General features: G+C 36.0%; 2 protein-coding genes and 1 pseudogene across 2 annotated transcripts; all 3 read right to left on the bottom strand.

The window, feature by feature from the left end:
* Nucleotides 1-10,392: 10,392 nt before the first annotated feature.
* On the bottom strand, nt 10,393-12,394 carry LOC148212989 (serine/threonine-protein phosphatase 7 long form homolog; annotated as a pseudogene).
* Nucleotides 12,395-12,489: 95 nt separating this feature from the next.
* On the bottom strand, nt 12,490-13,992 carry LOC148212988 (uncharacterized). The gene is made up of 3 exons (XM_088120452.1): nt 13,205-13,992; nt 12,850-13,131; nt 12,490-12,556 (listed from the first exon to the last, which is right to left on the bottom strand). Exons 1-3 carry the CDS (start codon nt 13,990-13,992, stop codon nt 12,490-12,492), a joined length of 1,137 nt encoding a protein of 378 aa, XP_087976578.1.
* Nucleotides 13,993-14,007: 15 nt separating this feature from the next.
* LOC148212987 (uncharacterized) lies at nt 14,008-15,122 on the bottom strand. The gene is made up of 2 exons (XM_088120451.1): nt 14,674-15,122; nt 14,008-14,614 (listed from the first exon to the last, which is right to left on the bottom strand). Exons 1-2 carry the CDS (start codon nt 15,120-15,122, stop codon nt 14,008-14,010), a joined length of 1,056 nt encoding a protein of 351 aa, XP_087976577.1.
* Between the last annotated feature and the right edge of the window lie 10,977 nt (nt 15,123-26,099).

Below are 26,099 nucleotides of genomic sequence, written 5' to 3'. Positions count from 1 at the left end.
TGCCACTTTTGGATCAAGTCCTGGCATTTCTTTGTATGACCAAGCAAAAATATCTCTGTATGTGGTGAGTAGGTTCATATATTTACTTTTTTCATCACGAGTAAGTGATGCACTTATGAAGGTTGGACGTGGATCTTCTATCGTGCCAAGATTTACTTCCTTAAGTTCGTCAACTGTTGGCTGGTTGCCATCTTCTAATGATGATGGGGTTTCTTCGACATCTTCTTCAGATATTTCAGTGTCTGAGGCCTCTTCAACAGTAACATGGCAACATTCGGCCTTATCTTCCTCGTATTCTTCACTCTCATCCGCTGGTTTCGTTATGATGATAGTATGCTGCTTCACCTCTAAGGAGCCCTCCGTACTTACAAAAATACGAGTCCTTCTTCTCATTCTTGAGGGAACACTACTACAAATTTATTTATCACCTTTCGTCTCAGTAAGTGGCCTCTTTTTTTAAGCTTCTCCTGTCCCTTCATATCCCAGGCGTTCGAAAACTGATGCAGAACATTTGTCCTTATTTTTCACTGATGTAAAGCTTAGTCTTTTGAAAACTGAAGGTCGTTTAGAAGAAATAGGTACACGTGAGCTTCCTTATTCTCTTGTGGCTGTGCCTAACCTCTAAAACGCCGAAGTGCACGTACAACTAGAAGCTGGATATGAAGCTTCTTCTTTTGCGGTACCGGCACCTAATCCTTCGAAGATCAAAGAGCGTGTAACTAGCGGTCTGACGCCATCTAACGTAGAAACCCTTTGGTTAGCACTTTCTTTATTTTTTTCAAGGTCGTTAGCTTCTTCTATCGTAATATGGTTCGTGTCTGCGACCTTTGCTTTCCCTTTCCTGGTAATGCGAACAGGCTCTGGTGATTTATATCCAAGGTCTGCTCTTGAGGTAGGTATGACGTAACCCTCTTTTTGCAACTTTATGGGTTGAAGAAAGTTTGGGTATTTCATCGAAAATCCTTAGGCTTTTAAACTCAGTATGAGTTGTAAAATCATAGTCTGCTTTTGCCAAAAGCTTATATGCTTTTGGGTCAAATCCATCATTTGTTCGCTTATCAGGCAAGATCACCTTTATCTTGTCGTCCTCCAGCTTCTTAGCCTCTTGCTTTGTTATCTTTGTAAGAGGCATGGTGAAGTTCTCTTTCAAGATTTCTACATCACCGATCTTTAGGTTTCCCGAGCATTCCGTAAATGGTGATTCACCCATCTTTCGCCGAGATAAAGGGACATAGCGAAAGATAGGAGCACTTGGCACTTTCGCAACCTTCGAAGCCCATAACTTTGTGGCGCTAGTAGATGTTTCATTCTTTTGGACATTATAAGTATTTACTTCTTTGATTAATCTTTTGGCTGAAGAATCTTCCAGTTATTCCGACTTAGGTTTATCATAGCTCTTGATCAAGGGGATTTCTATCAGTATAGTTTCCCCTATAACCTCAGTCTTCATATAGAATTTTGCATCTGCAAAATGAGACTCAGCCTCTGAGAACGGGTTCGTATCAGCTTCAATTTTCTTAATGCGATCTTGAAAAAATTTGAAACATTGATGCAATGTGGACGTTATTACTCCATTTCCATGAATCCAAGGGCGCCCTCATAATAACTTGTAGGTGGTCCTGGAATCTATGACATGGAATATAGTGTTAGCCTTGAAGTCCCAAATGCTGAGTTCAAGACAGATCATGCCAATTAATCGCTGACCACCTTGATTGAAGCCTTGGATTACCAGTTTACTATTTGATAACTCTTCCATCGAAATGCCTAGCTGCTTCATGGTTGACTTAGGCATTATATTGACAGCTGAGCCATCATCAATAAGAATTCGATCGACCCTTTATTCCCGAATATATCCTGAGACAAATAACGGTTTGTTATGGGGTTTTGACCCAAGCAACAAATCTTCATCTATGAAGCCAATAGACGTACAACATGAAGCACATGTGTTTGCTTGAGAGGCTGAAATGTCAGAATCTTTCAATGCCTTAACAAGAGCATGCTTTACCTCTCGAGGAAGCGACAACAAATCACTTATATTGAAAGATGACATACCTTCTGACTTTGTCATTGCTTCTGTTGAACTTGTAGAAGCATTATCACTGTCAGTTACAGTGATAATGTGACAGGCAACTATTTCAAAGATTTCCTCTTGATTATCATTAAGGAAACTCGTTGGAAAGAAATCTTCCAAAGTTATCATTTGTCGAGGTCGAGGAATATATTCGTTCTCTCCCATGACCAGCTTAGGTTTCCTCAAACTTTTATTTCTTTTTTTCTTCTGAATTCTGTTTATTCCTTTTTGGTCTCGATACAGGCGAGACTCTTTCTTGAAAGCAATTTTGTTTTTGCTTCTTCCGACGAGTTACAAGAGTCCATTCTCCATCCTCTGTAAATTCGTCTTTTTCTTGGGAGTTCTTCCTATGAGCCGTATGTTGGGATGAAATGGCCATAAGTTCAAGGGTCCCAAATTGGATCCAAACCACTTCGTCGTCATGAAATGAGATTGTTGACGAATGGCTGTCGGAACTTGAGATTATTGCAGCATGATTTGTTTGGGCCACTTCATCAAGATCCAGCTCAATTTTCTTTTCTCAAGTGAGCTTCAAGATTCGTTCTTTGAAAACGAAGCATTTTTCTATTGGATGACTAAAAACTCGATGATATACACAATAGTTAGGATCATTTGTTTTTCCCATCTGTTCGGGTCATTTGCATTCAAGGAGTTCATTGAGTTCATTTTCCAGTAGTTACTCTAACATATCTGCAAGGTTAGAATCTGGAAAAGGATAAACCTTTTCTTGTCTTTCTTCCAGAGATAGGCGACGTGTTACGTTTCCATCTCGTCACTTTTCTATCTTCTTTTCTTTTTCTTTTCCTTTTGAGGAAAATTTGAGAGGTGTCGTGTTAACAACCATAGATTCCTTCGTATAACCCTTGGAGATCTTCTCTGTGCTCTTCATTTCCTTCTTCTCTTTCTTCACATCTGAGACTAAAGGCTCTTTATTACCTCTACTAGCAATACTTATCTCCATGTCATGAGTACGAGTTGCTAGTTCTTCAAATGTGCGGGGTTTTATCCCCTGAAAGATATAAAGATGTCCCTAATTCATGCCTTGAGTGCACATTTCCACAGTAGATACTTCCGTGAGTTTGTCCTTAAGACTTAGAGCTCTCTCCACCGGTTGATATATTCAACAACCGATTCACCTTTTCTTTGTTTGCAACTGGTGAGCTCCATCATACTGACGGTTCTCCTTGTGCTATAAAAGCGATCCAAGAATTCTCTTTCAAACTTTTCCCAACTCTCGATTGTTTCAGGTTCGAGATCAGTATACCAGTCAAAGGCGTTTCCCTTCAACGTTCGGACGAACTGCTTGACCATTTGATCGCCTCTTGTGCCAACATTCTCACAAGATTCGACGAAGAGAGCAATATTTTGCTTGAGATTGCCCTTTCCATCGAAATGCTGGAACATTAGAGGTTGGTATCCAGCAGGCATTCTTAGATCATTAATCCTTTTAGTATATGGTTTAGAATACAAGAGGGAGCTTTGAGAAGGTCCGTCGTATTGCGCTCTGATCGTGTTCGTGATCATATCTTGGAGCTGCTGAACAGACAGTGAAGCGATCGAAGTGAAATATTGTGATTGATTTTAGCGATGGTCTTTCCCTTGTCATTTATCTTAGAGCACGGGTGACACGACCCGCCCTAAACACCTACTAACTATAGGACAAATCGTGCCAACCACAGACACTCAACCATCTACCAAGTCTTTAGTCAACTTCTTTCTAAATTTCTAAAACTAATTTAGATTATTCTTCAACATATAAAACATAAAGTGTAACATAATTCATCTAAAAAATAACTACTCAGCCACGACTCCTAAACATGTTGTACAACCACAAAAGGTACAATTATTCCAGTATGAATCATTCTAGATGTACATACAAAATGATATGCAAATTCTGAGACGGTGAGTGGTAGAAACTGGTCGGCTATCTCTATGAAACTCAGGTGCAGCCTGGTGGAGAAAAACAATGATAAACAGTGAGCTTGGAAACTCAGTGAGTGGCATTTTATTAAGAAAATAATTTCGTAAAACTTATTCCATAAAAGCAACTGAAATTTCAATTCTTAAGACGAGCTTCATAAAGCTGAAATAATAAACATTCTCGTTAAAACTTCAAATAACTTGAGCAACTAAAATTCAGTAATTTTCTGAGCATAACTTGTAACAACATATACTTTCTAAAAACACTTTCTGAATATGTATCAAATATCTTCTTTCAAATCTAAAACAGGTTAAGAAAATTCAACACCACATATGTACCCACATTCTATTCTGGTCTACTGGCGCAGAGTAATCTCAATACGCACAGCAGAATAATTCTATTTCTGGTCTACTGGCATAGGGTAATCTCAATATACACAGCAGAATATTTCTCTCAACGCGCGGAGTAAAATGGTCCCAAAGACCTTCTATTTCTTGGTATATTATAGAAACACATTCACATAGCGTACGGGTAATCACCTGGATACAATAATATGGTGGTTTGAAAACTTATTTTTGCATAAAATTCTCAATCTTATAAACAGTTCTAAAATTCTTCTTTTTCTTCTTTCTAACAACATTTCTTTCTCAAATCACTTCTAAACATATTTCTTTCTAATCACATTCAATAAACACAACAGTTTCTCAGAAAATCATAAAACATTTCTATGTTCTCAGAAGCATTCATAAATTCTCAGCAAACTCAATTTCTCAATAGAAATAATCAAACATACGTAATAACTATTTTCTTAAAGTTCTATAATAGATATCTTAAAATATTTAGTAAAATAACTACTCACAAATCCTATGAACGAGGTGAATTGGGTTAGTACACTGCTCCAATATCCGATCGTCCTGAAATAATAACCAATGAAATTTCAATTCACACCCAATTTCCAATTAAACTCTACAAGTCTTCAAATTAAACCATAAATTTAATCAACAACCACACTCTCTCTCTACCATCCAATTACACCTCTTCCTCTCTCATTTTCCTTACAAATGGGACCCACAATACAGAAATTCGAACTCGGTTATTAACCATTGGTTATACTCCAATTTATTTCCAACCAAAACCCACTTCACGTTTCCTTTGCTTCAATTTCCAATCATTTTCCTTTTCTTTTTTTTTTTGTTTAATTCCTAACACATAGTCTTTCTCTCTCCTCTACACTATTCATCTTCTTCTTCCCAAACCACAACCAACGAAACCCTTCATTTCTTCCTCTCCATTTCTTCTCTTCTTCTTCTTTTACTTCACAGATTCCTCCGACCTACAACAATGAAATCAGGCACAGAGGCCGAAATCATCACAAGAGTTCAAGAAATCTCTTAGGCAAAGCAACAACCCATAGACCATTTCATTCCAATCGCAAATAAACTTGTGATTCACAAACCCACAACGCAAGGGAGTCCATAACCTAGAAATTCAGGGTTTAAAATTCCAAAACCTACCAAAATCAAGTTCCCAACCTCAAAACTGGTTTCAGAATAAACTTCAATTTCATCCTTCTTCCTCTGTTTCATTTACGTTTCTTTCGTTTCTTTTTTTTTTCCTTCTCTTCTCTTTCTTTCGTTTTCTTCTCCGTTTCCTTTTTTTTTTAGTTTTTCCATCTCCACGTGGCTTCCTCCACAACACACACATCTCACTTTCCCACTTCTCTTTTCTTTTCTTTTCTTCTTTTCTTTTCTTTTTCTCTTTTTTTTTTTAAAAAAAAACTTAAAATTACGAAAACACCCTTTCAAGGGGTTTGACTCGACTTAGCAACATCTTTATTTTCAATCTGATTCTTTAGAGAAGCGATTTCATAGTCCCTTTCTTCCACCGTCTTCATCAGCGTAGCGAGTTTCCTTTCCATTTCAGCAATCCTTTCTTCCGTGCTGCTTACATCGGCCATCATAACATAAATCACATCGATTTCTGGAACTTTCTCCAACTGAACAGAGGAAGGAGCAGACTCGATGAACAAAGGATTCCCTTTGATAACGACCCCAACTTGCGAAGGTTTCTTCATCTGCTGCAGTATTTTCTTAGCAACAACTAGAGGTGTTTGATCTTCTCCTAACCAGATTTCTTTTGAACGGCTATGGGTGATCGGTCCTGTGTAAGAGGTGTTGCTCGAAGAAGTTTTCTTAGATGTCATTGTTTCTTCTTTCTTTTTCTTGAGAGAAGTTTGAGCCTTGGGAAAGAGATGAGAGGTAGAGATGGTCCCACTGGACGTGCCAATTTGTTCACACGAAATTTCGGGAGAAATTATATTTCGTGGAGTTGAACTTTTATATTGTTTGTATGTGCTGTATAGTGGATTCAATCTCTAATCTTTATCCTCTGGTTCTTTCTCTCGAACTTGATGTGAAAATATATGTTCTTGAATTTGGATCGAAGTTATATGTTCTTTGAAAGTTTTCAAGTCTTCAAGTATTCAAAGTCTTCAAGTTGGTCTTCGAATCTTCAAGTCTTCAAAGAGTCTTCAATTTGGTGTGAATTCTCTCAATTCTAAACCCCTCAAAATGAATGAGACCCCCTCTATTTATAGAGGTTTCCATAGGCTTTGGTGGGCCATTGGGCTTGGATAATTTTGGGTCAAGCCCAATTCTTTAAATGGATTTATTTAAATTTAAATATTAATTCACTTTAATTCCTGGTAAATTGGGTTTTGGGCCAAGTTTGTGAACCAAATCGATTCCAAGCCCAATACTCATATGACCCAATTACATATTTTAATTTTCAAATTATGTATAATTTTAATTTAGGGTTAATCTATAATTAATCCCTAAATAAAATAGATAATGACGTGGCCATTTATGACTGGCCCAAAATTTATGGTTCTACAGGCCTCCCAATACTCCTTGTGCTGTAGTGAATTATTACTCCTCTTTTGCTTCGGATGGGTTGGTTGTCTTTCAATAGATTTGAGTCTCGAATCCAACATTTGGAGCGTCTTTGTCAAATGCTCCATGTCGTGGAAAAACTTTGTAAAATTATCTTGTTAAGACATGGCTGCAAAAGAAAACAAAGTAACAAAGAAAAAATGGACCTCACAAGCACTCCCTCACGTGTTTACACTCGTCAAGGTATAGTCACTCGTGTTTACACTCAAAACAACACTGTCAAGAAACTCACAATCTCACTCACATAAGCCAATGAGCAAAGTCTGCAACTCAAGTGGTTAGATATAACACACAAAGACACACTCAAATAACTTGATGTAGGAATAAATTCAAAACTCAAATCAGAAACAAGCTAAAGAAGAATGTGACAGAATTGGAACATGATAATTAAGATGGAATAAGAAGAAATTTAAAAGACCAGAAAATGTAACTCTTGAACAATTAAGGATATGTTGAAATTTTATGGAGTTTAATTCAGCCTTTCATAACAAATATGAGTTACACAAGAAAAACATCATGAGCATTGAACAACAAATCACTGGAAATTAATTGAGACAATTGTAACCGCCAAGAATTCAATGGGTAACGGTTAGTTGTGGAAATAAATCAAAACATAACTGAAATGATTTAATACCAACAGCCAGATTAACACAAATAGGCAATTTCAACGGCACAAGTCAGACATAGCATGCTTTGCAAGTGAAAAAATATATAAAGAACAAAGAAGAACACATGCTCTCGGGTATAGCAATTTTCCAGAACAAAATATCAATTTTCGAACTTTTCACCCATAAGCAAATTGAATCACAAGATATGAAAGAAGACAAAGTTGTAGATAAGATAGAGATCTACAAACTCATAGAAGACAACAAGACAAAACGAATAATGAAAATGACAATTTTTTTGTATTTTAGATAGGTGGACAGAATGTAATGAGATGAACAATAACAACAAAAATTTCAAAACAAAGAAGAAGAAGAGCAATACGAAAATGGAAACATATATCCGATCTAAGCCTAGTGCTCTGATACCAAATGATAAGAAAACAATAGCTAATTCGATCGAAGAACCCTTATAGTTATGCAAACCCCTAGATCACAAATGCTAAAACCCCCAAATCGAGATGATGTCAACCCAAGGAAGAAGTTAGAACGGATTTACCTTGATGAGCAATATCAAGAGTAGAGAAAACTTGTTTCTAAACTCAAGATTCGAACCACTCCACAAGATAGCGTGATCGAGGCTACTTGAATGATTCTAGCATGCAAATCTAACACCCAAGAATTGCAAAGAAAAACAAGCTCTAGGCTTTTGAAGCAAAATAGTAACTTTCATTCAATCATAATATCTTCTTTTCAAAGGAAACAAGCTAGGCTACTTATAGCCTCGAAAACAACCTTAAAAGTAACCTAAAGGCATTTGAAAGGTTGTAACTCCCAATTACATGATGGCCATAACATCCACTAGCTAAAATGTAACTTAAAACACATAAATGAAATGTTTAAAACTGAAAATATAATAAAAAGAGGTTTAAATCCGAGAATTGAAGTCTTGGTCACCCTTCAAAGTCTTTGTAACCTCTCAATTGTAAATGAAGCTTCAAAAGTCTTTTAAAGTTACGTTTGCTATTTTAAAATTTAGTTTAATTTGAAGATCATTTAAGGAATTTACTAATTATTATTTAGTCTTTCAAGAAGGTAAAAAAAAAAAGGAAAAAATGCCAACTGTATGTACATGTACCCCAAGGCAAAGAGTGTTGTTACTTGTCAGCTTCAGCCATCCCATTAGTGTCAGTAAATTATTGTCATTTATTTTTTTGAAAAGTGTAAGTTATTATATAATATATATATATATATACACGGTTTGGTTCAGTTTCAAATTTTAGTTTTTAGTCCCAAACCGAAACCGAACTGCAATATTCCGTTTTAAAGATTTAATGGACCGAACCGAACTGAGAAATCGTTGAAACTGATTTTTGGGTTGGTTCGGTTCAGTTTCGTTGGTTTTTTTGGTTTTTCCAATTCGGTTGTGCAACCTTATAATCATTTCAGAAGTTATATCAGTAGATATCATAGTTATATCAAAAGTAAATCAATTGTATATTAGATGTATTTCAAATATATATTAGACATATATCAGGTTTATATCAGTGGTAAATCAGTCAATAGTAAATCATATAATCATATAAGAAGTTATATCAGTAGATATCATTAGTTATATTAGAGGTATATCAGTGGTAAATCAGATACATATCAAATATATATCACAAATATATCAGTATTATATAAGTGGTAAATCAATACATGGTAAATCATATAATATGTTATATTAATAGATATCATAGTTATATCAGAAGTATATTAGTTGTATACCAGTGGTAAATTAAAAGTATATCAAGTATATATATAACTGGAAATCAAAAGGAAATCGAAATGTATGGTTTTTTGAGCTTTCGCATTTTAGGCTTATTTCTTGGTTTCTTATGCTTGGATTTCGGCAGCAAGTCAAAATTTTCATTTAATATATGGGCCTCCGTTTTATGAAAAAAGTGTTATGTTTGAAAAATTAGAACATGATTGCTATTTTGCTTATTTTGCTAATTTTTTTTTTTGCCACATCTCAAGTTGTCCCTTTAAAATATCATTATTAAACTGCTATAACTATACAAAACCTTACATGGATTACTACCACACGACATAAATGAAGAATTTTTAAAATCTTGCGGCAGTTTCAAAGTTGTTACTAATAAAACCGCTGCAATACATTATTACAACGATTTTTTAAAATGTTGTAATAAAATTGTTGCATTCGTGTTAACCTACTGCAACAATATCACAAGCGTTGCAGTCTATGGCTGCAATATACAGGTGTTTTTTATTAATAATGTTAATAATAAAAGTTATTTAAAAAATATTGTATTTTAATTAAAATTGTTTAAAATATGGTATGTTTTGAAACTCTTTTTTCAAAATATAGTGGTTGTAAAAAACTGAAGGGTGGTTGTCTCTTGAAAGACGACCATACAACGTGGCGCCACCCTGGACGCCACGTAATTTGTTTTAGAGATGGTCGTCTCATCTCATTTATTTTTTTTAATTAATCGTGGTCGTCCCTGCAAGAGACGACCACATTATTTTTTGTTTAGGGTTTTAAATATTTTTAAATAAAATACAAATGATTTGGTATATTTATTTATTTATTAACTAAAAGTTCACTTTAATCTTTAGTTATTATTAACTATATTAATTAAAAAATCCCCTCAAATATATTATTAACTATATTTTTAAAATAAGTTTTATTATTAACTATACTATGCTGTGTAAACAAAAATTATGATTTTATGATTTTCTTATATAATCATGAAGTTATCCATGTTAGTTCAAAATTAGAAATTAATATTATAAATAAGAGAACAATGTTTGTAGTCCGTCAATTTACAGTCTATCGATCTAATCTGTTCCACAATGGGGACGTCGCCGGTTACGATGTGGCTGACGACGAACTAGTGGTGTCGCTGGTGTCTCTTGACTCATTGTAGGGTCTCGATCTTCCATAGGGTTGAAGTATTGTCCATGGTCTCTACGTCCACGTCCACGGCCCCCTCTATAGCCATAGTGCGGCGGCAAAGATGGTGTGTGATACTGACTAGAACCAGGAGTCGGTATCACGACCATAGGCGTGGACGGACCAGCATCATCCTGTGTCTGTGTAAATGGTGGAATGTCTTCAACCCTATGATAGATAACTTCAGGTACGGGATCGTCAAGTCCTACTGGATCATCTTGATCTACTTGACATCGTCCTCTACGCCTAGGGCCACGAGCAGGAGTAGGTACTTTGTACATTTGATGAAGACTCTGAAGATGCCTCCCGCCAACGTTGCACAACCTATTAATTTCGTCTGATGACGAGAGAATACTGATTTGCTCGAAACACGCAGCCTACATGAAAAAAAATTAATGAATATGTATTTATTAATTTGAATAATTGTTATAACGAAATAAAAGATTGTACCGTAGCACCAAATGCTGCTTCTTCTCGAGTTATATATCGTGTGGTGATTAACGTATACCAGCTCATGTATCCTAGATCGCAAGTACCGTCGTCGTCGACTGGAGGATTGATAACAAGAAATTGGCTACGTATGTTCCACGTTGCCACAAAATGTGCAATCTGATCCTGCCAGGTGTTATCCCGAATGTCGATGTCATGTATCCTCTTATCCCAGCATGACACCTCTGGAATTGTTTGTTTCATACCAAATTGTCTTGTAACTCTATCAGGATGATGCAACTCCACAATATGAAAGCATATGAGTGAACTCACAGTGCACCAGATGTTATGTCCATTGACACAGAAGTCGGGTAGGTTGGCAAATTCCTTATCATATGGCTTCCAGATCATCTGAAATTGTAATAAAAAAATCGTGTCATTATAAATCAATATATATTTTAACATTATAACATTTAAAAAACGTACCGAGCCTGGTGGCAAGAGGTCCAACATGTATCTGTACTGGATCAAAAAATGTGTAGATACTTCTGTAACACAAAATTGATCTCTCCATCTACAATAATATTATAGGTTAGTACAACAATTGAATGCGTAAAAAAATTTTAAGAGAAAAATAGGACAATATTTTTATCGACGTACCGGGCAGCTAATGGTCGACCCACGAGATCGTGATCTGAGATGTGACGACGCTGTGGAGCAATCGTGGGGAATCGATCCCAAGCCCATACTTGTAGAAGTATAATTGGACCAGCAATGTCACGAGAGTCAGAGCGACACGCTTTGCACAGATTTTGATACAACCACGCCAAACATGCTCCACCCCAACTGAAACGTTCAGCTACCTCGAAATCGGCTAATAGCAGGAGAAACATTAAATGCACCAAGTTGTTAGACTTATCGGCGAATAGACTACCACCGATAAGCTGGATAATATAGGCACGAGCGTATCTGGCAATGGTTTCCTCATCAGCATCGTCTGCTAGATTACGAAATTAGGAAGCTAGCCAAGGGAGACTCAGCCTAGAGCCTCTGATGTGCGCAGCACCTTAAGTCACCCCAAGTAATGCTTGACAGGTGCCTCTCCAATCATCATCAACGTGCTTGTAACCCAAGTTGCACCGCTACATCTTGTAGAGTGATAGTACACTCTCCATCAGGCATGTGGAATGTATGAGTCTCTGGCCTCCACCGTTCCACAAGCGCAGTAATGAAATGCCAATCTAATTGGATGAATCCCAATCTGGCGAATCCGTAAAATCCAGAAGAGCGTAATGCAGGTTCAATTAAGGGATGCAATGGGATGGTACGATCAAATACCGCCTCTCTACGTCGGCAGTGCAACTCCTCGTTACACTGACCTTGCCAAACTAACTCTGATCGATGTCGAGTTTAGTCATACAATACAGATCGATCGATAGGACCTGGGTTTAATTTCATAATCTAATACAATAGATAATCATTAGTTGGAAAATTAAATATAAATTTTAAAACAATAGTCACAAGACAGAGTGTCAATTAAACTAAAGGTACAATCACATAGAGTTTTCAATTACATCGACAATTAAACTAACACAGAGTACAATCACATCGACAATTAAACTAACATACATGATTCAGACTAAAGTTTTCAATTACATCAACATCTAAGAAGGTGCTTCCCGTCGTCTCGAGGGACAACTTCTTCGATTGTGACCCAGTTGATTACAAAGCCTGCATCTCTATTGAACACTTGGTTCTCTCCAATCCATCTCGTTATGAATAAGCGAGTTTCTTGGTCGTCTAGGCAATCTCAATAATGTTGGATCAAGGTGCAATATAGGTAAGTTTGGGTGAGCGATCCAATAACTTCATGGGGGATTGGCTGAAATTGAGGAGCGTAAGACGAAGCATACCTCGAAAGCTTGTAAGGCTCCTCAATGTAGTCCTCGTAGTTAAAGTTTAAGTGTGAACAAACTGCCATTGCATGAGAACATGGCATGCCATACATTTGCCACTTGTTGCATGTACATGAACGTTCTTCGGCAGTAATTCTCACTATTTGTGTGTTCCCTCTTTTCGAATTGTAATAGTGAAGCCCTGTTTTCACATGAAACACACCTACAACTCGATCATAACTAACTACAGTGTGTTTTCTGGATCTCGCGGCCCATCTAACAAGCTTATCGTAAGCATACCTATTAAGCTTGATAATGTAAGTTAACAACATTGACATAATGCAAGGATAGTAAACAACACATTAAGAAATACCTGGTGTATTTTTCGTTTCTACTTAAAGCATCTCTTGTCTCCTCCCTCCACTTCTCGAAATATTTTACGCATCGGTTGAATGTAAGTTCTACCAAGGCAGTGATAGGTAATATCCGACCTCCTTTCAGCACCCCATTTATGCATTCAGAAAGATTGGTTGTCGCCCGCCCATATCTATATCCACCATCATGTGATAGGGTCCACTTCTCAATCCCAATGTTGCAGAAGAAATTCATACAAGAACTATTCAGTAATTTAATATTTTCCACCTCCTTGTTATACTTTCGAATTTGAAATTGAGCACCGGCACGATATACCGAATCTTTCAACTCTTTACACTTGTATTTTTTGTTGAAGTTGCTAGAAACATGTCGTAGACAGAATCTGTGATGCGATTTAGGTCTGGTCCAACCATTGTCTGGATTATTAACCGCAGAGATAATACCACCATGTCGATCTGAAATTAAACATATCTCTTCATGCGTAACAACTTTTCTTAGGTTTTTAAAAAACCATCCCCAGGTCTGACGACTCTCTTCGTCTACAATGGCAAACGCAAGAGGTAACAAATGTCCATTTGAATCGACTGATGTTGCAATCAATAGCTTCCCCTTATACTTTCCGTAAAGGTGAGTACCATCTATTTGAAGCACAGGGCAAAACTCCTGAAAGGCTGCAATGCAATGACCGAATGACCAAAATACAGAATGAAGAATGCCATGACCCGGTTGTCCATAGTTTCTAATTTTCCACTCAACGATTGTTCCTAGATTAGTGTGTTTCAGCATGTACATCCACTTTGGCTAAAGTTGATATGACTCATCCCAGTTACCAAAAATACGAGCCAAAGCTTTTGTTTTTCCTTCCCAGACCCTCCCATAAAGAACATGATATCCAAATTTTTCCTTGATCAGATCTTGAAGTGTCGCCATACTCGTAGAAGGATTAGCTCTCAATGTATCACAAAATTCTCTACTTATCATATTTGAATCCAATTGACAATGGCTTTGATTAAATTCTGAATATACGCAGGAATGTTGGTCCACGTACTTTGTAATCTCCCATAAGTTAGTACTTTTCTTAAGAATCGGACGAAGTCGCCAATTGCATCCATCTTGCCACTTCTTACATCTAACTGTCCATATAGATGGTGTCGACTCTACAACTTTGTAAGGATGGTGACTCTTTACAGCAAAACGTTTGACGATATGTTGCATAGTTCTTTTATCATTACACATGAACCCCTTGTACAACATATCAGTTTCAACTGTCACTGGTCGCAACATGGACTCGTGTTCTGCAATACTGTTAACACTGTCCATGTCAAATGTTTGAGAAGGGATCTCATGTTCACCCTCGAGTTTCAATTCATCAAACTCATCATCCGTCGTTGTCCTGAGTTCTATAAGCCTATTACAGCAGTTAAATCTATATCTTCATCTAAATTAGTTGTTGGAGGTACAACTGACTCAGGTTCGGGATCAAGACATTGACTATGGTCAAGACATTGGCTGGGTCCCTCGAGATCGAATGATTCAAGAGGGATATCATGTTCACCGTCGAGGTCAAATGGGACATTCGTCATATTTCTAACATTCACATATAATTCCACTAATCGTGGACATGATAGTGCAATAGAGAACATTAAATCCAATGCATTCTGGTTCTCTAATGGAATAGGAATGTATTTAATGGAACCCGATCGTGTTTGATTAAGGTGTCTATAAACAAGTTCTAATTTACTTCTCCCCATATCTAACCTCAGTGACACTCCAACCATTTGAACAAAATGTTCAAACTCAATACCACAGTAGACAGTAAAACCACCACTTGACGGTCCATCGTAATCAATTTCATTTACACCATCAACAGTACCTCCATTCATATACAGTACAATCGCCAAACATTTAGCTGTCATTTCAATCCTAAATTGGAAAAGGATATATTTAATTAAGGTCCTAATTAAATTTAACTACACCAATCAAATAAATAACCTAAATTTATTAAACATTACGCACATGTATTAAATAAAAAAGTAAATCAATAAAATAAATTAATTACATAAATATATATTATTTAAACAAATAAATAATATATTAATTAACAATTAAAAACAATTAAATACATTCACCAACAATTAAAAATAAATATATGATTTTATAATTGCCTAAATTCATCCAATAAAGAAACAAATTAAAAATATATGTACGTATTAAACAAATAAATTAGATACATTCACCAATTAAATATATCACAAAATACAAATAAATAAATAAAATTCAATAACAATAATAAAAGAAAACAAAGAATAAGTACATTTATCCTTTATAATTCCAAAAAGAAAGGAATAGAGTGGTCCCAAATCTAACAAAAAAAAAAGGACAAATAAAATTAGATTACAAAACAACAAACAAACAAAACAAACAAAACGACAAATAAAATTAGATTACAAAAAACAAACAAACAAAAAAACAAAAAAACAAAAAAAACGGAAAAAAAAGGAAGAGGCAGCCGCTCACCGGAGGAGGCGGCGACAACGGAAGAGTGGAGGAGGCGGCACGCCGACGGCAGGGCAGACGGGAGTCGGCGGCGGCGGCGGGGGAATAAAATAATGGTGGTGGGGTTTGGTGGTGGGGTAGGCTTTTTATAAAAAGGGTTTTGGGTGGGTTTTGTAGATGGTCGTCTCTTCAAGGGACGACCATCTACCACGTGGCCTATTTTTAGACGTGGTCGTGTCCTTCACGTTAAAAAATTGGTCAAATTAGACTAACATGCAACGTGGCGCCTGGCGTGGCGCCACGTTGCATGGTCGTCTCTTAGAGACGACCACGTGGAATGGTCGTCTCTTGAAGAGACGACCATCTATTGGTTTTTTAAAACAACCATATTTTTAAACAAAGTTTCATAAACTACCCTATTTCGAATAATTTTAATTAAATAACAATATTTTTAAAATAAGTTTAATATATAATAATATTAAAAAAAATCCTGCAGTATACTCTTTGACAACAATTTATAAAAATGTTGCAATACATATATTTGTAGCGGCTTGTAAATATGTCGCTAAGAAACCGCTACTATTGAATATACAATTGCAACAGTTAAAAACTTGTTGCAACAGAAACACTACAATTATGTATATTTGCAGCGGTTTATTAATATGTTGCTAGGAACCGCTGCTAATTCATAAAGTCTTGCTGCAGTTTTAAAACCGCTGCAAAAAATTGTTGCAATAAACCTTTTTTCATGTAGTGTGTAGATCGTTTTTTATTTTTAGGTGACCAATCACATCTCGTCGATGATGGCGACTTCAAACCTCTTATCTCAAAAAAAGATCTATTAAGAGATGACATCGGTCACTTCGAGTTGCGATGACGTTGTGACAACTGAGATAGATTAATGTTTTACTTTGGGTTTCATCTTTCAAGTCAAGACATTCAATATCTGTGGGCAAAACATGAGGTTGTATTAGGATGAAATACTCATCCAAGCCAACCCCATGGGCTAAACAACTTATATGGGCCACTATATTGAAGACCAAACTATTAGCTCCCACAAGAGGGCCACCCTAAGTGAAACCCAAGTGATGGGTTCAAACGAGATAGCTTTTCTTGACATTTAAACACTTAAAAACTACCTTAGATGAAGCCCAAAGGACAATCTACAATTAGAGACCTCACCTCGACATCCAAACACTTAAAGATAACCTAGTTAAATAAGTCCTACAAGATGAACTCAAACGGAGAGTTAATGTCAACATTCAAACACTTGTAAACCACCTTAGGTGAAGCCCAAATGATGTGTTGTCACGAAAGAGTTCACATTGGTAATAGAATACTTAGAAACCAACTTTGTCGTTAAAGCCCAAAGGATTAGCTTTAATGAGGAAGCTCAACATGTCATCTAAACACTAAGGGCTAGGGGCCCATTTGATAATATTCTCCTTTTCCGTTTTTTCCGTTTCATGTTTTTTGTTTCTTGTTTCGAATTTTTTTAGAGTTAGAATTAGGAATATGTTGGGTAATCTTTTTTGTTTCTCGGAAAAATGAAATAGAAAAAAAAATGTTTGATAACTATTTCATGTTTCTTGTTTAATTTTTATATTTAGTTTTTCTTTTTGAACTACAACAACTTGTGAGGGTGAGGATTTCAACCGATGACTACTTGATTACAGATATGTCTAAACATAGGCTGGATTATTTTTATTTCTTGTTAGGATTCCAACTCAAGACCTTTTGGTCGGACATAATGCCTAAACTAGTTAAGCTATGCTTAGGTAATTTTATTTATTTATTTTACTTAAAATAAAATTTAGTTGAAATAATTTAAAATGATATAACATATACTGGAGGAAAATAATTCATTAAAGAAAATATAATTTACCATATAATCTCAACATCCAAACTCTTTTAGGTCATCTTAGTTGAATCTCAGAAGGTGATCTCCCACGGGATAGCTCACCTCGAAATCTAAATACTTATAGATCATCCTATATTAAATTTAAATGATGACATTCCATGAGAGCTTACCTAGACATCAAAATACTAAGAGACCAGTCTAAGTTAAGCCCAAAATATGAACTCAAAAGAGAGATCACCTCGACATACAATAATGTAGAGACTACAGCAAGTGAAGCCAAAATGATAAGATCTCATGAAATAACTAATCTTGATATTGAAATACTTGTGAATCAACTTAAGTGACAAAAAAAATGATTATATCTCACAAAAGAGCTCACCTCGACATCAAAATATTTATGGACAACTCTAAGTGAAAACTCAAATATGTGTTCTTATGAAAGTTTACTTCGTCATCCAAATACTAAGGAAACCACACCAAGTGAACCCTAAAGGGCAAGCTTCCACAAGAAAGCTCATCTCAACATCCAAGCACGTGTGGATCACCCTACACAAAGCCCAAGGGATGAGATTCCATGAGAGAGCTTAACTCAACATCCAAAATACTCGTAGGATTTATTAAATCTAAAATTCAAATTGAATTTGAATTTTGAAATGAGGGAGTAGTTAAGTAACTTCCCGTCTCCCCTTAAAGCACTCCTCTCCCCCTATATCATAGTGGGTGATATGTGGTGACAAATGTGTGTCATTCTAAGAAAAGTCACTGAATAAAAAGAATATTGGTAGAGAAAAGTAATGCCCGTAAAGCACAGAGAAGAACTTCTCTCTGTCTCAAATTCATCAATAATTAATGGATTCAGGCTGTGAAACGTGAGTTTTTTCCATTCGTGATTAATCTCCAATCGCTACTTGGTTTTTGTAGATTGTGTTGCAACGCTATAAAAGATTAGTGCCTAATTCCTATGAAATAACCCAATGCTGGTATCAAAGCGAGGTTTTAAGAAACCTGTACTTTCTTGTAAAAGAATGTTTAATATTATAAGGACCCATGTAAACGCATGTAACACCCCATGATTTCCAACATCCAAGAACAGAGATCGTTACTAAAAACAACCTCAACAGTCCCGCTTATACAAGAGAGTAAAACCACTAACCACTAACCACTAAGCAAAAATTCAACTATTTTAATTGCTCGACTTAAACCTGTGAACTTATCACCTGACAGAGAAACAAAATAATTTATCCTCCGTAGACAAGTAATACAATTCTCTTCTACTTGTGTTAAAGCTGAATGAACTTGAGTAAATGACAATAACCTAACAACCTATTCGACAGTAACTTAACCATGCAAAAATAATAGCAATCAACTAAATGCCTTAATCCACCACGCTTCCGTTGAGCTCCTCTAAATAACAACAAAAGAAAGAAAACCATCCAACTAAATAGTTTATCCAAGCTCCAACTTCTAAAGTGAACGAGTTTTAAAATATACAAACTTTACATACTTTCAATGGATTCAACAACCTAACTTTTAACGAGAAGCCAAACTCAATAACAAAGCAGGCAAAAACTTTTGCCAATTATCTGAACTTTGCACAACGAAGGTCTTAATAGAGTACATAACTTAAACAAATTAACTCATAACAACCTATCCTAAACCCAGTGAAGCTACACAGAAGCTAGTTGTGGTCTTTCTTCTCGAGTCGCCTCCACACCATCACCATGAACGTAACCCAGATCCTCATCTGAAAACAATAATTGTAGAGGGGGTTGAGTATATAAAATACTCCGTAAGTAGCCCTCACTAACTATGCACAAAACAACATGCTTGAAATCGCAAGAATCATCACAATACAATAACAAGTAATCATGCATCGATAAATCATAACGGCTATCAACACACACAAATGCATCTAAAGTATCAAGACTCGTGTAGCTTTGACCACAAAGCCCCTTGGTCTCTAGCTCCTCCAAGCTCCTTCTAACCCATCACACTATGTTAGTCCTCCAAGTCTAACTCTTTGAATCGTATCGACCCTTGACCTTTTGTACCCTAGGCCCCGACATTGCTCAACAAAAGCTTGGTGTTCAACTTTGACTTTATACCTGAGGCCTAGAACTGTGCATAAACGCTTGACCTTTTGTACCCAAGGCCTTGACCTCTACTAGGCGTATTGCTCCTTGACTGCCACCACGTCAAGACCCAATACAAATCATCAAATAGATTCATCATGCCGACCTCGACACCCAGTAGTGATGTAACAGCCTCAAGCACTTGCCCCCAAGCCATTGCACTCATGTATCCACCTTTCATTATACGATATGGTCCTCTCCTAAGATTGTATCATATAATTTCCAAGTCACCCATAGTAACGACTCCAAACAACCAAACGATTAGTTTGAGTTATCATCACGAACAAACCATAGAATAACAAACCTCTAGTCCATCTTGTCACTTCAGACCCCCCAACCAATCCCTACAAGGCATCGAGAAGCCATTTAAGCTTTTAATCACAACACAATTATCCAGCATGCTCTTCATCGTACAAAACAAAGAAAATAATCTAATAGCTTCCAACTAAACAAACATAAACTAAATAATATAAAAGTAACACTTGCATTTTAATCTCAAGGCATGCTTTCAAACATGAAAGCTTAATCACTTCCAACTATACCAATCAACAACTGTCAAGTCATATCCAATAAACATGATACACAACATTTTAATAATATATAAAAGGAAAATAACAAAAGAAACAACAAGAATGCAACTCAATGATAAAGACTAGAGGCCCTCAAACCATGCCCAACAAATTCTGAATACATGAGATACACAAGTATAAGAAAGTTCAGCACAAAATTATCTCAATAACACCCATTAACGCACACACTTGCCCATTGGTGCTACTTACAAACACGTTTAAGAGCTCCTACCTTTTGTATTTGTTCGACTTCTAGGCAACAAAAATAAAACCGCATGTTAAAATCCAATTCCGGCCACAATAAACAATTCTAATAGGATGTTCAAGGAGGCCGTTACCCATTGAACTTTACTGAAATGATTGGGTCTTTGCTTGATTCATGTCGAAGGGGGTGGGTATAAAAAATCAGCTTCGTACAAGGGTGGGTATCATAAATCGAGCTTCGTTGTGGTATGGGTCAACGTCGAGTGTCGTTGGAATGAAGGAATTATCACAAAACTTGATTGGGCATCGTAGATCAAGGTTCGGGGTTGCCGAATCATAGCCAACCCATGGTGGTCGCAATTACTGCATATTGGAGAATACGCCAGCCACCATGGATCGTCCAAGAGGAGCCGCACGCTGACACTGGGATCTCGCTGAACCTGCACGAAGACGCGCCGTGGAACTAGACCGTCAGATCGCTGCAAATCGATGTGTAGTGGGAGGGTAACGCCGGAATTGCGTTGCTGCTGCTGTGGGTTGACGAATTTGGACAATCAGAGTTACCACCCGGGTCACGAAGGTGCTGGAACATGAAGGATGCCGACGAGATCCTCCTTGCCGCGCCGGATCATGATGGTACACGTCGGAGTTGTTGCGCACAACACTAGGTCGCGCCGGATCCACAGATCCGCGGGTCATGTCGATGAGGGAAGTCAGAACTAAGGCTGAAGAACGCCGAAAACACGGGGGGGGGGGGGGGGGGACTGGTTTGGGGAAGGGGAAGACGAAGGAGAACGGAAGGAAGAAGAAGAGGCTAGGGTTTTTGTCTGTTTCCTTTTTCCCTTCTTTTCCTTTTCTTTTATTTTTCTTTTTACCAAAAATTAATAAACTCACAATAAAGCAAAAATAAGATAGTGTAAAGGGGGGATTGTCTTAATTCTTCTTCATAAATAAAACCCACTTAAAATAATTTGGGAAAAAATAATTTAAGAGATTACTTAAACTTGAAACCCAATAATAAAATTCAAAAGAGAAAACTAAATTTTCAAATTATTGGAACAAGGTTTAATAAAAAATCTGTTCCATACTTCAAAAACTACATATCATTTAGTCCAACGAAATTAAACTTAATTCTAATTTACCCAAAATTAGAACTCCAAATTAGAAAATCCAATAATTAAATTACCAACTTACAAGAAAAATCCAAAGGGCCAAATTAAGTCTTAGGGGTCGTTTGTTTCATGGGAATCCAAGATTCCCATGAGACGGGCATCTAGATTCCCACGTTTGTTTTGTGGTAATGTAAGATACCTAGGTATCGAGATGTCCGGGCATCCTAGGATGCCCATTTGGAAGGCATCCAAGTCGATTTGGATGCCCTTTGGAAACATGGGTTTCTACGATTCCCATGTCTAGGGCATCCAATATTGACATTTTTACCCTTCGTTATTTTTTCATATATTTTTTTTTTGTCAAAGTTCTTTGGTTTTATTTTTAATTTTATAGTTTAAATAAATTAATATACTCATTGACTAGTAAGCAATTGAGTATATTCATGTATTATATGTACATATAAAATAAACTACAATTAAATTATATAATATCTCCATTTAATTTTAACATTTTTGTACGATCAACTTACCTTTGATATTTTTCTTCTTAAAACGATATAATTTGATAATATTATATATGAATTTGACCCCATATAACATTAATGATATAATTGTATTTTTAAAAAATATTAAAGTTGAAAATGAAATTTATATTCAATACTAATTATGTTTTAAAAAAAGTCTTATATTAATATGAATTCTACCTAATAACATACAAAAATTAATACATATACGCAATTAATATAAAAAACCTAAAATATTAAATTAATTTTAGGAACATCTATTATATAAATGCAAATTATATTCGATTTATGATATGAACCAAGGAGCTACCTTTGTTATGCCTCATGGACCGATTACAAGATCGAGAGCTAAGAAACTTCAACAAGCTTTGCTACTTCGTGTCCAAGCGTTCTTGAACTCGACAAGAGAAAAAAAGGAAGATGTGCAAGAAGTTGGAACTATGCACTTCAATTTGGTGCAAGTTATGCATTTTTAAGTGTTTTTAAGGCAAGTCAAAGTCCACTTGGTCAAGGTCAAAGTCAACTCCATTAAGACAAGTCAAAGTCAACTCATTCAATTCAAAAACCAAGTCAAACACTCACATCCCTCATTATGGACGAGATTGCACTTATTTTGGTTGGCTTTCCATGTTCTTAACCTTTTCATTTGCTTGTCTTTTCATTTCTTGTAAGTTATGTCTTCTCATTTACAAGTCTTTTCATTTCTTGTAAGTTACAAGTCTTTTCATTTGCTTAAGACTTTTCATATGGCTTGCTAGGATGGCTATATATAGCCTTGAGATGTCTTGTTGTAAACACAATTTGAAGTTTAATGAAAAGTGAGTTTTCTCGTTAGCTTGGTTGAGAGCTTTATCTCCCATTTCTTATGCAATTTCTTGTGTCTTTAGAATTTGCATGTTAGGATCATTCAAGCGGTGTTGATCATACCACTTGTGGAGTGATTCGAATCACGAGTTTAGAAATGAGTTTTCTCTACTCTTCATATTGATCATCAAGGTAATCTGTTCTTAAACTTTTCCTTGGGTTGATTCCATACTTGTTTTCGGGGTTTTTGGGATTGAGTTCTATGGGTCTTGTTCGTTAGCAAGGTTCTTAGATCCAACTCTCAAGGGTTTCTTAACAATTTATGTATAAATTATATCAATATTCATAAGGGCGTTTTTGGAACATATATAAATTTAGAACATTCTCATGAATAAATCCTACAAAACAAACGTGGTTATCAAGATATTCCCGGACATCCTTATATATTTTCCAACGAAACAAACAAGACCATCTGAAGATGTCAGACATCTAAAATTTCGGATATTTGAAATTCCAAACATCTGAAGATGTCGGGCATCTGCATTCCCAAAAAACAAACGGTCCCTTAAAGTAAATTAGCAAAAAAACGCGGGGCATTACAGACTACCCACCTTAAAAAAAAAACTTTCGTCCTCGAAAGTTAATTGGTTACACTACTCCAAACGCCGGGGCGTTAGAACACATGACTTCAATTTTTTTGGATCATGTTTTTGTGTTACTTCTAAAGACAATCATAATACATGTACTTTTTGTACTGGAGTTTAATTGCCAGTTTAGTTATGGTGTTTTTTTTCCTTTGAGAATCTAGAAAGAGGATGTTGTAACTTTATATTTTGATTTAGTCTCTATGTGTTGATCCTTTTGTATGTATTTATGATATTTAGAAATGAAGTTTGAAGAGCTTTCCAACAGTATAAGATATGCATTTTTTTGTTGAGTATTGAAATTAGTTATGAATTTTTAAAGTTTCATCAAAAACACTACTTAATCTAAACTTACTGCTACTGTTTGTAGCACTAAGTCCTTAATATATATATATATATATATATATATATATATATATATATATATATATATATAATTGATGCAGTTACAATGATGTAATGCCGCAAGGTTCATAGTTGTACGACCAGCAAACTTTCGAGGATAAAAGTTTTTTTAAGGTGCGTAGTCTTTAACGCCCCTGGGCTTTCAAGATATTTTATTATAAGATTTAAATTGTGCCTTTGCATTTTTCCCCGAAGCTGGTAATTTAATTTTTTGGATTTTCTAATTTTGGGGTTCTAATTTTTTGTAAATTAGAATTTAAGTGTAATTCCATTTGATTGAGATCAATTAAGTTTTCGAGTTTTGGAATGACATTTTTAATTAAATCTAAATTCAAAGTTTTGGAATTTAATTTTCGATTTTGGATTTTATTTTTGAGTTTTAAAATTAAGTTAATCTTTTAAATAAATTTCCCAATTCCTTTTTAAACTAGTTCTTTTTTTTTAATGATTAGGGAAAATCATCCTTATTTACAAGGCCTTAAAGATTATTTTGTTATATTATTTTGTTTGAAAAAGAAAAGAAAACAAAAAAAAAGCCATAGGTTTTTATCTTCTTCTTCTTCCTCTCCTTGTCGAGCTTAAAGAAGTTGGTCATGTCCTGACTGATGAACAACAAGTTTAAGCTACTATTCGATCTGCACATAAAGTTGTTAACCTACTTACCAATGATGTCATTGCAAGGTAGATAAAGGTGACCATTGATGACCTAGGAACATCTTAACCGATCGGAAATGTGTTCACCTACTCAGCAATGATGTCACTACAAGGCATATAGATGTGACCACTGTTGGCATAGGAATACCTTAACCGATCGAAAAGGTGCTAACCTACTGAGCAATATATGTCACTGCAAAACAGAGAAACGTTACCACTTCTGGCGTAGGAACACCCTAAGCGATCGAAAAGGTACACCCACTCAACAATGACATCACTGCAAGGCATATAAAGGTGATCACTACTACCCTAGGGACTGTTGGGTGTGTTGCCCTAAACTCGTAGTTTGTATTTATGTAAAAACAAATGTATATTCAATAAGTTTATTGTTGAATTCATAGCATTGCATTGTCCAAAATCCAATAAACTAAACATCCAAGGCTATTATCATGTAACCGGGACAGTATATATACTGAGTATATATTTGATATACTAGGTATATATTTGATATACCCCTGATATACGAGGTATATATTTGATATACCTCTGATATACGAGTGGATAATGTCCCGTGAATAACCTAAAGGGTCTATAGTATATGGATAAGGTTGGGTACCTTATCCTGGCAACACTATGGATACGGCCCACTTTGTAAATGTCACAGACGACTCGATCCAGGTTGTTCATGTGGAGACATGCGAGTGGGGTGTCCTATACAATGAGTTTGTATAAAATTGGACTGCGAAATAGACAATCTTTAGATGTACCGCCGTTGACTAACAGATTCCTATTTCATAGGATGACCAAACAACTCATTCTCAATTCTGAGTGAGTTATGGACTCCTAACCTTGAGGGATCGTCATTTGATCTGTTTGGGTGAGAGTGACCCGAGTTTTTGACTCAATATTTCTACCATTTTAGGGACGAGACCGAGTGAGGAACTGGGAACATAACTTCACAAGATGGAATTCACTCGTCCCCGACTTTAGGGGAGTAGATGAGTGTTCTCTTAAATGTTGACTCCAGGACTTGAACAAGGGGCCCCACCCTCTCATTGGCCCGAGAAGGACTTCTGATTATTGGTCCGACCATAAGCGGGTTGTTCATTAGAGGAGCAGTGGTATTTAAGGAGTCAGATGTAACTCAGGGGTAAAACGGTAATTTGACCCAACTTGAGTTACGAGCACTCGTGAAGGATTGACTTGTCATTAATGGTAGTATATCCATGGACACGAAATCATTCTGCAGTAAAAAGAGTGCAACTGCGGGTCTTTAATGGAATGACCAGTAGTTAACGAATGTTGATTAACTCGGTAAATGAGTTTGACCGATTAATCTCGTATCGTTGGAGCTTCTGATCTATAGGTCCATTAGGTCTCTTGCTAGCTCATAACGAGTAAAATGAGGATCAAGTTTTCGGAAGAATTTGAACTGTTCAAATTACTCAAGGGTATATATGTATATTGATACATTATACTATATAGTTA

This window comes from Momordica charantia, assembly GCF_013281855.1.
Source record: "Momordica charantia cultivar OHB3-1 chromosome 2 unlocalized genomic scaffold, Mcharantia_2.0 BLBB01000002.1, whole genome shotgun sequence".
Classification (NCBI taxonomy): domain Eukaryota; kingdom Viridiplantae; phylum Streptophyta; class Magnoliopsida; order Cucurbitales; family Cucurbitaceae; genus Momordica; species Momordica charantia.
This window is presented reverse-complemented; position numbering and strand designations above follow the sequence as displayed.